Here is an 11,355-nt window from a genome sequence, read left to right as displayed (position 1 = left end):
AGGAGAATCGCTTGAGCCCAGGAGTTGGAGGTTGCTGTGAGCTGTGATGCTACAGCACTCTACCCAGGGCGACAGCTTGAGGCTCTGTCTCAAAAAACAAAACAAAACAAAAAACCCCCCAAAACCCCCCAAACAAACTCCTTTTATCTAATGGAGTTTAATAGCTCAGATAACATTGCTTCGATAAAATCTGGAAAATAAAAAACAATGAACAAATTAGCAAGTCAAAGGTCTTGATAGCATAGTTTTGTTTTTTTTTTTAATAGATGGAATCTCACTCTGTCACCTTGGGTAGAGTGCCATGGTGTCATAGCTCACAGCAACCTCAGAGTCTTGGGCTGAAGAGTTCCTCTTGCATGAGCCTTCCCAGTAGCTAGGAATCCAGGCACCCACCACACCTGGCTGGTTTTTCTACTTTTACTAGAGAGGGGTCTCACTCTTATTCAGGCTAGGGTTGAACTCCTAAGCTCAATCATTCCCCCTGCCTTGGCCTCCCAGAATGCTAGGACTACAGGCTAGAGGCACCGCACTGGGCAACAGCATAGATTAATATAAGTTTAAGAACAGCCACTGAGGAAGGCTGTGGCTGACAAATGATTAGAACGGTACACAAGATAAAACTAAATATAAATGACTCTTCAACTAGATGGCATTTGAAAGTTTTTAGGATAATTTGAGTTTTACAAAATTCTTGTGGGACCAATAGGACAGGTATGATTATCCTCTACAGACAATTGGAAAAGCAGAGTATCTGAGGTTAAAGGACTTTTTTTTTTTTCTTCGCAGTTTTGGCTGGGGTCTGGGTTTGAACCCGCCACTTCCAGCATATGGGGCCAGTGCCCTACTCCTTTGAGCCACAGGCGCCACCCGGTTAAAGGACTTCTAAGTCACGTAGTTAAGTCCTGGATAGAAAACTGAGGTCTCATAAACTAAACTCAGGGGTTATACTTTTTCTGTTATGATGTCTCTTCAAAGTAAAACATAAAACTTTGGGTTTTTAAATGTTTAGATTAAAATAAAAAAATTAAGGTTTGAAATGTAAAATTTTAAACTTTTTTCTATAAAGAAAACATGCCCTTTGAAGGCAGTTAAGGTACAGTGGATTTTAATTTTATATTTCATAATATTGCTGGGATCAAGTGAAAATACGTGACTGTATTTTCTCAGAAAAGTACATAGAGATACACAAAGAGAAGGTTAATTTTATCATACTTAAAAATCATAATGACTGAGCGGCACCTATGGCTCAGTTAGTAGGGCACTGGCCCCATATACGGAGAGTGGCGGGTTCAAACCCAGCCCCAGCCAAACTGCAACAAAAAATAGCTGGGCATTGCGGCGGGCACCTATAGTCCTAGCTACTCAGGAGGATGAGGCAAGAGAATCACTTAAGCCCAAGAACTGGAGGCTGCTGGGAGCTGTGATGCCATGGCACTCTACCCAGGGTGACAGAGTAAGACTCTGTTTCCAAAAAAAAAAAAAAGTTATAATATACCTGATATGGCATAGAGACTCTTCCTTTTTGGGTAGGGGTTATAGCCATGGGATATGAACCAGTATAAGCACACGAAATTTCCATTGCATCTAAAGAAGCAGTGTTCATTTTGGATGGTTCTGAGTTATTGGATGCAGTAATATGACTGTTAAAACTTCGAAAAGCAACAGCATTTCTTTTGGAGGTGAACATTTTCAACCCCTCCAAAGAAGGAGCTAACATTTTTTGGTCACTGTCTTGGATAGCAGAGTTCTCAACACCTTTCGGTAAGGTATTTTCTTCGCAGTTTGGTGATACATTAATCAGATCTTCAATATTTGATTCTTCAAAAGAAGATTCTTTGATGCTTTTATCTGGATCTAAGGATTGCCTTTCTAATGAACTTTCCATTATAGAAATTTCAGGAAGAGATGAATCAGAGTTCATGTATATACTTGTAGAAGCTCTGTCATCATCAGAACATAGAAAACTGGAACTTAAGAGTCCCTTCTTATTATTCTTTTCACAGTCTTTGTCCAGTTCACACATGAGGTTTTTTGCTATCATTGGTATAGATAATTTTTCTGGTGTTTGTTGTTTATCAATAAAAGTAGTGACAATGTTCTCCTTATTAGCATAGTCATTTTGTTGACTTCTGTGTGTCGACAGCTTCAGGTTCTGAACATCACCTGTTAAGCCTGTACTTGGATTTGTATAACAATTTATCGTTTCATTATCATGCTTATATTCCACACAACTTTTTTTATTCTGTATAATTTCCTGACAAGGACTGGAGTCAACCAACTCAAAATTTCTTTTTAAACTTCTTTTCCCAAGGTACTCTTCAGATATCTCAGCAGAATCCACAGCCCACTGATCCACCTGATGGAAATCAGACTGTCTTGGGTCAGTGGCTGTCTTTATGTTTATTTCTAGTTCTCCTGCTTCCCAAGAAACTTCCTCAGAGAAGCATTTTGGGGCAAGGTTTCCACGAGAGCTCCCAGGGGCAGGAACGGCACTGCTGTCATGAATGGGAGAAAGGGCTAACTCAAGATCCTTTTTATGGAAACTTTGGATTTCGATGGCATTTGTAGATTCTGCACATAACTTTTCAGTTGTATTCAAACTCACTGTTGTAGAGCCCAATGCCTCGTCATTTTCCTATGGGGAGAAAAGTACCTTTTTAGTTATATAAAGCAGAGATTCTTTGAACTTTTGACCACTCTTGACTATGATAAAATGAATGACCCCATAAACTACTATGCTACCTGTACCCACTTTCAAATGGAACAAAGTGGCAGTGATTATAGAGAATTAAAAAGCAATACAAACAATTATAGTACTATGCGTAAGTTCAAACACACTATTTTGAATGAAACAGTGGTCTAAAATTTAAATTTCTTTTTCTTTTTTTTTTTTTAGACGGAGCTTCAAGCTATCCCCCTGGTAGAGTACCATGGCATCACAGCTCACAGCAACCTCCAACTCCTGGGCTCAAGCGAGTCTCCTGCCTCAGCCTCCCAAGTAGCTGGGAGTACAGGCACCCACCACAACGCCCGGCCATTTTTTGGTTGCAGCCATCATTGTTGTTTGACGGGCCCGGGCTGGGGATTCGAACCCGCCACCTTAGATGTATGTGGCTGGCGCCTTAGCTGCTTGAGCCACAGGCGCCGAGCCTTATTTTTCTATAGTATTTATTTTCATAGTGTAATACATTTTACTCAAACATGACCAATTAAAAGGTAACATGTAGGCAAATTTGGGTATATTTCAGCTTTGCAATAAAGGTATACATGATTTTTTTTTTTTTTTAGACAGGGCCTCAAGCTGTCCCCCTGGGTAGAGTGCCGTGGCATCACAGCTCACAGCAACCTCCAACTCCTGGGCTCAAGTGAGTCTCCTGCCTCCACCTCCCAAGTAGCTGGGACCACAGGCGCCCACCACAATGCCTGGCTATTTTTTTTGGTTGCAGCCATCATTGTTGTTTGGCGGGCCCAGGCTGGATTCAAACCTGCCACCTTAGGTGTATGGGGCTGGCGCCTTAGCCACTTGAGCCACAGGCGCTGAGCCTATATGATTGTTTTGAGTAGTAAAATGAAATAATGTTAATGCAAACATGTTTTACCTCACACATGTTATAAGAAAGCCAAGCTGATAAGGATGAAGTTAAACTAATGATAATTTATAATTATAAAGAAAGAATAGCAGGAATTAAAATCCATTGTCAACAAGGTGAACTGATGATGTATTGATAACAAAATGCTTTTTCCAAAAACTGAATTCCACTTATCTGTGGGTGCTCATGTGCACTCAAAGCTTTATATAATATGGCAAACTGAAGCATGGTGACCAGGATTTTTAAAAGATTGCTCAATGAGAGTGAGTCTTCAGTAGACTCTAATAGTGCCTATGTTTGATGTGTGAATATCAAAATTTATTAACTATCATTAACTTACTTAGGAATAGTAAGAAGCACTTAGTCATAGCAACAAGAAAATTCTTGACTCAACAACTCACTGATCTGTAAGCACAGAAAATGATGCATTTAGGGATCTATAAGGCTTATCAGAGGGTCCCTCATGGTCAATTATCCCTTATCTGACCATAACTTGAGAAGCACTATCATCATGTGACCACTGAATTCCTCAGGGACCCAAAAGTAGGAGGAAGAAGGTAAAGCTATATAAATTGAAATAGCATATAAGTCATCTTTAATAGGAAAGCGGTATACCGATATTACTAACAGAAAATTCTGCAGCATATATTACATATACTGCAGTCTATAAGGAAGACGGAAAAAAGACTGAGAAACCCCCTGCTTTAACTTAAAGTGAACTTGACCTTGCTTCTAAAATACAAATAATGACAATGAAGAAAATCGTATTACTAAGATGAGAAGCAAACAGAATCCAAATAATTTCATAAAATGAAAGATATAATTTTTCTTTTTTGAGAGCAAAATCTCACTCTGTTGCCCTGGGTAGAGTGCCCTGCCATCATAGCTCACAGCAACCGCAAATTCTTGTGCTCAAGAGATCCTCTGGCCTCAGCCTCCCAAGTAGCTGGGACTACGGGTACTTGCCACAACACCTGGTTAGTTTTTCTAATTTTAGTAGAGACTGGGTCTCACTCTTGCTCAGTCAAGGTTGGTTGACTTCTTGAGCTCAGGTGATACACCCACCTCAGCCTCCTAGAGTGCTAGGATTATAGGCATGAGCCAACACACCTGGCTTTCTTTTTTTTGTTGTTGAAGAGACAGTATTCTCACTGTGTTGTCCAGACTAGATGTGAACTCCTGGGCTCAAATGATCCTCTTACCTAAGAGGAGTAGCTAGGACTACAGGCATGAACCATTGTGCCTGGCAAAAATGGAAGTTTTTCTTTGTGTATTAACATTATCCTAATCTTACATTATTTTATCAGCATGCTAGGAAGAAGATTTTATAATTTAAAATTTTAACTCTTCAAACCTTTAATATCTACTACCTTTAATAACTTTTTAGAAAAGTAAAATCAGAATATGTAAATTAAGTGAAATCATTTTAAGTATATCCATTTATGTGTATTTACTTAAGCAATCCCCTCAGAACCCACACTTTTTTTTTTTTTTTGAGACAGAGCCTCAAGCTGTCCCCCTGGGTAGAGTGCCGTAGCATTACAGCTCACAGCAGCAACCTCCAACTCCTGGGCTCAAGCGAGTCTCTTGCCTCAGCCTCCCAAGTAGCTAGGACCACAGGCGCCCGCCACAACGCCCGGCTATTTTTTGGTTGCAGCCGTCATTGTTGTTTGGCGGGTCCGGGCTGGGGATTTGAACCCACCACCTTAGGTGTACATGGCTGGCGCCTTAGCTGGTTGAGCTATAGGCGCCGAGCCAGAACCCACACTTTTAAGGGCACACCTATATTACCTGTGTGGTCTAAAAGTTATTTCTGATCCAAAAGAGTTATCATTCCGTTAAATAAGAAACTGGCAGAAAACAGCATAGGAGACAGTAAGGTAGTATGAATTTTAAAATGATATAGGTTCAACACAAAACAAAACCAACAAGTGAATATCTATAACATGGTAGGGACTTAAATTTAACAGAATGTAAAAGAAAATGAGAAAATTTTGATAATATCTTGACTGCTATTTATGTAACAATTTCATTTCCTTACAGAATTTACATGAGAAGGTGTAATGTTTCTATCATGTACTTTACATACATAATTGGTTTTGGTTAAGATAAATTTTCCTCAAACCTGGCAATCCTTTTCCCACTTGGGACTGCTGTGGCATTCTGATTCCACACTGGATATGAAGGTGTGGGATTGACTACTGGCGCTGGACGTAGCCAGCCTTTTCCTAGACTGGAGCAGATTAGATGTTAGACACTTCACAGGTATTCCTGGGTTGGAGGTAAGCGTCTCAAGACCTGCTGAGAAGAGAAAATATTGAAGCTTATGTCACAGTCTTCTTAGTTCCTTACCAAACCTGAATCTTTACAGATAATTAAGCAAAGTTTTAAGTATTACATAACAGAACTATTTCTTGTAAACACTATCTAGTCCTTCAGGACAGCTGCAGGTGCCTCCAGCAGGCTTCCCCTTAGGTTTAGATACAGAAATTGATACAAATGCTGCTGAAAGAACAAAATAAAATCCCCTTAACATTCATACAATAAAAATAAGGACAAGGGAATTAATTTATTATTAGAAGGAACCCAATTTTGAGTATTTACGTTCCAATTTGAAATTATTCTCAATGAAGGATCATTACTGATATGCTATACCCAGATGTGACATAAAGTTAGAATGTGGCTAAATTTACCAAATTTTTATTTTTTGAGACAGAGTCTCACTCTGTTGCCTGGGCTAGAATGTAGTAGTATCATTATAGCTCACTATAACCTTAAACTCCTGGGATCAAGTGATCCTCCTATCTCAGCCTCCCCAGTAGCTGGGACTACAGGCCCATTGTACCTGGCTAATTTTTCTATTTTTTTGTAGATACACCATCTTGCTTCATGGGCTCAGGCTAATCTTGAACTCCTGGCCTCAAACCATCATTCCACATTGGCCTTCTGAAGTGCTAGGATTACAGGTATGAGCCACCGCACCCATGTACCTTTTGATCAAGTCTCACAACAATAAAATTGGAAGGAGAATTTAGAAGTCGATCTAAACCATTTTTCTTTTAGTACAATTCTTGAAACTCAGGAAACAATTTCTCTCAACACAATTCCTGAAACTCACTGGACACTGACTATCATATTTGACTAAATTACTCAGCTGCCTCCCACCAGTAACATGGGCACCTTAGTCTAATCTAATACCATGTGCCTGCTCTACTTCTGCTAATGAGTTTTTTCTGGCTCACTGATATGAGCAGACCACTCCCTGCTTCAGAACTTTTGATAGCTCCCTGTTTTCTATAGCTTAAATCCTAGTATCCCTGTAACGACACTTAATTCTTTGCCATTTACCTGCCATGCTGCCTGTCCTAGGCATGTGCTTCCCATCCCATACCTCACAATTACTCTCTCTTGTCTGAAGGTGGAATAGACTTTCATATGTTCTTGTCTTTCTGCATTCCAGTGCCTCCATCTGAAATTCTGTTTTCAGAATGGCTATCACTATATCTCTGTTTAGAACCATTGTGGATTGTTTCCAGTTAGCTTTTTCACCTCCTATGTGGCATCTTTACAGAGTTGTTATTGTTATTTCTTTACACCTGTTCTCACTATAAAATTATCTATAAAATTATAAGTTCTTCTCCGGCCAGAAGTTCTCTTTCTCATTTTCATAGCCATTCAAGGGACCAGCACAGTCCCTCACACCTACCCAGGTCTGACAAGATTAAAGAATGATTAAGGAAGATGCAATTATTTTTCCTGAAGAAAATAATGCCTGCATCATGCCTGTCTTCCTAGCACTGTGGAAGGATAAGGCAGGTACACTGCTTGAGCTTTGGAGTTTGAGAACAGCCTGAGTAAGAGCCAGGCCCTGTCTCTAAAAATAGGTGGGTATTATAGCAGGTGCCTATAGTCTCAGCTACTCAGGAGGCTGAGGGAAGAAGATCGCTTGAGCCTAAGAGTTTGAGGTTGCTGTGAGCTATGAGGCCACAGTACTCTACAGAAGGTGACAAAGTGAGACCCTGCCTCAAAAAAAAAAAAAAAAGAAAGAAAGAAAGAAAGAAAGAAAGAAAATAACATCTGCATATTTCTTTTCTTTCTTTTTGAGACAGAGTCTCAAGCTGTTGTTCTGGGTAGAGTTCCATGGCATCAAGGCTCACAGCAACCTCAAAATCCTGGGCTCAAGTGATTCTCTTGCCTCAGCCTCCCAAGTAGCTGGGACTATAGGCGCCTGCCACAATGCCTGGCTATTTTTTGGTTGTAGTTGTCATTATTGTTTGGCAGGCCCTGGCTGGATTTGAACCCACCAGCTCTGGGGTATGTGGCCGGTGCCCTAGCTGCTGAGCTACAGGCGCTGAGCCAACACCTGCATATTTCATATTTTAGCAATCTTCTGTTTATCAAAGGTATTTATTTTTTCAGCCATATAATTCTGATATTAGAAATAAGAATCACCGAATTTGGAGGATAGGCTCAGTTGACAGGGAATTATTAATATATTTGCAATCAGGACTTGGCTTACTCTCTTACTAGTGTATAACTAAATATTTTCAAATATTAGTTTCATCATTTGTAAAAAGGAGACAGTACTACGTGTACATCCTAGATATGCATAGATTTGTTGAGGAACCAAATCAAAATGAGGTAACAACTGTGAAAACAATGCTAATCACCCTTCAAAGCATTATTCACATTCCTAAGATGAAGAACATGAGTTCAGAAAACTAAACTGCCCGCTATCACCAAGTTAGAGAGATGATCAATACAAACAGCAATTATAGCAATACAAATGTAAGTCTGTCACACTCACTGTTATGATTATTATTTGGCATCTGTATTTGGTGGTTTTCAAAAATATATTTACTTTATTTTTAAATTTAGCCACATCAGGATGTGCTGGCAATAAGTTTATAAACACACACAATACTTCTGATATAAGATTTCTACAGACTCAGTATAGTGCAACTTACCAAATGATCCCATATTATAGATAATTGAAGGATAACTCATTAACTAGACATTACATTCTGTTGACTTAAAACTCTGCCACAATCTCGGCTCGGCGCCCATACCACAGTGTTTACAGTGCCAACCACATACACTGAGGGTGGTGGGTTTAAATGTGGCCCAGGCCAGTTGAACAACCACAAAAAAAAATAACTGGGTGTTGTGGCGGGCGCCTGTAGTCCCAGCTACTGGGGAGGCTGAGGCAAAAGAATTGCTTAAGCCCAAGAGTTGGAGGTTGCTGTGAGCTGTGATGCCACAGCACTCTACCCAGGGTGACATAGTGAGACTCTGCCACAAAAAAAAAAAAATCTGCCACAATCCTTGTCAGAAATGACATTTACATAATGACATATAGAAATATGAAAAACAGTTCAAATATAGGCTGACGATTCATTATCAAAAATGCTTGGGACCAGATCTGGATTTCATATTTTTGAACATTTACATTCTAAACCTGAACATGCCAAACCTGCAATTCAAAATGCACCAGTGAACGTTTCCTCTGAGTGTCATATTGATGCTCAAAATGGCTTTTGGATCATTTTGGATTTTGAATGTTCAGATTTGGGATGTTCAACCTGTATTTGCATTTTTTTTTTTTTTTTGAGACAGAGCCTCAAGCTGTCACTCTGGGTAGAGTGCTGTGGCGTCACAGCTCACAGCAACCTCCAACTCCTGGGTTTAAGTGAGTCTCCTGCCTCCGCCTCCCAAGTAGCTGGGACCACAGGCGCCCGCCACAATGCTTGGCTATTTTTGGGTTGTAGCCATCATTGTTGTTTGGCAGGCCTAGGCTGGATTTGAACCCACCAGCTCAGGTGTACGTGGCTGGTGCCTTAGCTGCTTGAGCCACAGGTGCTGAGCCTGTACTTGCATTTTTTAACTATCAAAATGTTAGAATATAAATTTTTTGCATATATTTTGTTCCTCAAAGGACACACTGGAACATAACACTTTTTCAATACTCACATGATTTTAGTAGTTTGCTAGAATAAGAAGTAGCGTCCTTTTCATCAATAGACATAGGACAAGTGTCTTGAGAAAACTGTGATATTTCAGACAGATGAGTTGAAAGGATGTCTGCAGAGTCTTGATTTTTTTCTACAACTGATGTATTCTAGTGGAAAGAAAAAAAAACCCCAATGCTAAAAGATTTACCTTTACAAAAACACCATGTAAGTATAAATACCATCTAAGTAGAAAAACTGTTAAGTAACTCCACATGGTTGATATTTAAATCTATTCTGATCTTTTTGTAAGGGGATCTTAAATCTTATGTGGCACTAATGAAAACCCTAACCCTAAGCCATTATGTGAAACTCCTCTTATAAATCCCCAAGAGATAAGGACAGATAATACTTACAAATCCCAAAGAGCTGATGAGAGATAATACTTGTCCTGGGGTTCTTGAATAATCTTGTCTAGGTTTTGCCATTGATGGTGTTGTAAGAATGTCCATCATATTAATATCTACATGTGCAAAAAAATGTACATAAGGTTCCTTCTTCTTCTTCTTTTTTTTTTTTTTAAGACAAAGTCTCACTCTGTCACCCTGAGTAGAGTACTAGAGTGCCATGGCATCACCTACTGTTTGAGGCCCATAGTAACTTCGAACTCTTGGGCTTAAGCAATCCTCTTGCTTCAGACTCCTGAGTAGCTAGGACTATAGGTGCCCGCCATGATGCCCAGCTAGTTTTTCTATTTTCAGTAAAATCAGGGTCTCAGTCTTGCTCAGGCTGGTCTCAAACTCCTGTGCTCAAGTAATCTACCCACCTTGGCCTACCAGAGTGCTAGGATTACAGGTGTGAGCCATCATGTCCAGCCAATGTAAGTTTCTTTAAAACCTTCAACTGTCACTGAATAAAAATGAGTGTGATCAAAGTAGTAACAAAATAACATTCAGTAAATCAAATATCAGAAAGGAAAAGGTAAGGAATTAATATAAATTTGGGGCTCTTCATGCTAACTAAAATGTTTACGCCTGTGTCAAGATAGTAGTTGACGCAGATTATTAGCAAGTTTCCATGCATTACAACACTTTTGGGATACTCTGTACTTTAAAATAATTCAACATTAACACATAATACTGTATTATTCTGCTTAGATATGAAAAACAGTAACAGAAGTAAAGAAAAAGTATACTGGGGAAAAAAAAAAGGATACTGAGTCCAGGTGCAGTGGTTTATGCCTATAATCCCAGAACTTTGGGAGGTCAAGAGAAGAGAATCACTTGAGGCTAGGAGTTTGAGACCTGCCTGGGCAACATAGTGAGACCCTCATCTCTATAAAAAAAATCTTAAATTAGCCAGGAATGGTGGTGCATGCCTCTAGTCCCAGCTACTCAGGAAGGTAAGGCATAAGGGTTACTTAAGCCTGGAAGTTCAAAGCTACAGTAAGCTTTGATCAGGCCACTGCATTCCAGCCTGGGTGACAAAGGAACATCTTATCTCTAAAAAAATAAAAGCATACTGAATGTTTGAACTCAGATTTAATATATGCCTCACAATGGTGAAGTAATTAGAATTAACAGGTAAAAATAAATTTTTTTTTCTTTTTCTAAGACAGAGTTTAATTCTGCTGCCTGGGTTAGAATGCCATGTTATCAGCCTAGTTAATAGCAACCTCAAACTCCTGGGCTTAAGCGATCCTCTTGCCTCATCCTCTCGGGTAGCTGGGACTATAGGCATATGCCAAAATGCCTAGCTAATTTTTCTATTTTTAGTAGAGATGGGGGTCTTGCTGTTGCTCAGGCTGGTTTTGAACT

The 11,355-nt window shown here is 39.6% G+C and overlaps 1 protein-coding gene across 1 annotated transcript in view; it reads right to left on the bottom strand.

The window, feature by feature from the left end:
• MASTL (microtubule associated serine/threonine kinase like) overlaps positions 1–11,355 on the bottom strand; it is a 35,987-nt gene that overhangs the window by 12,911 nt on the left and 11,721 nt on the right. The window contains exons 5-8 of the mRNA XM_012803263.2: positions 9,955–10,061; positions 9,561–9,708; positions 5,716–5,888; positions 1,496–2,635 (exon numbers count right to left, since the gene is read on the bottom strand). Of these exons, the coding sequence (XP_012658717.1) occupies positions 1,496–2,635; positions 5,716–5,888; positions 9,561–9,708; positions 9,955–10,061 (1,568 nt within the window). The remainder of the gene's footprint in view (positions 1–1,495; positions 2,636–5,715; positions 5,889–9,560; positions 9,709–9,954; positions 10,062–11,355) is intronic.

This window comes from Otolemur garnettii, unplaced genomic scaffold (assembly GCF_000181295.1).
Source record: "Otolemur garnettii isolate 467f Iridium unplaced genomic scaffold, OtoGar3 scaffold00019, whole genome shotgun sequence".
Lineage (NCBI taxonomy): Eukaryota > Metazoa > Chordata > Mammalia > Primates > Galagidae > Otolemur > Otolemur garnettii.
The sequence above is the reverse complement of the archived record's forward strand: the minus strand, read 5'-3'. Positions and strand labels throughout refer to the sequence as shown.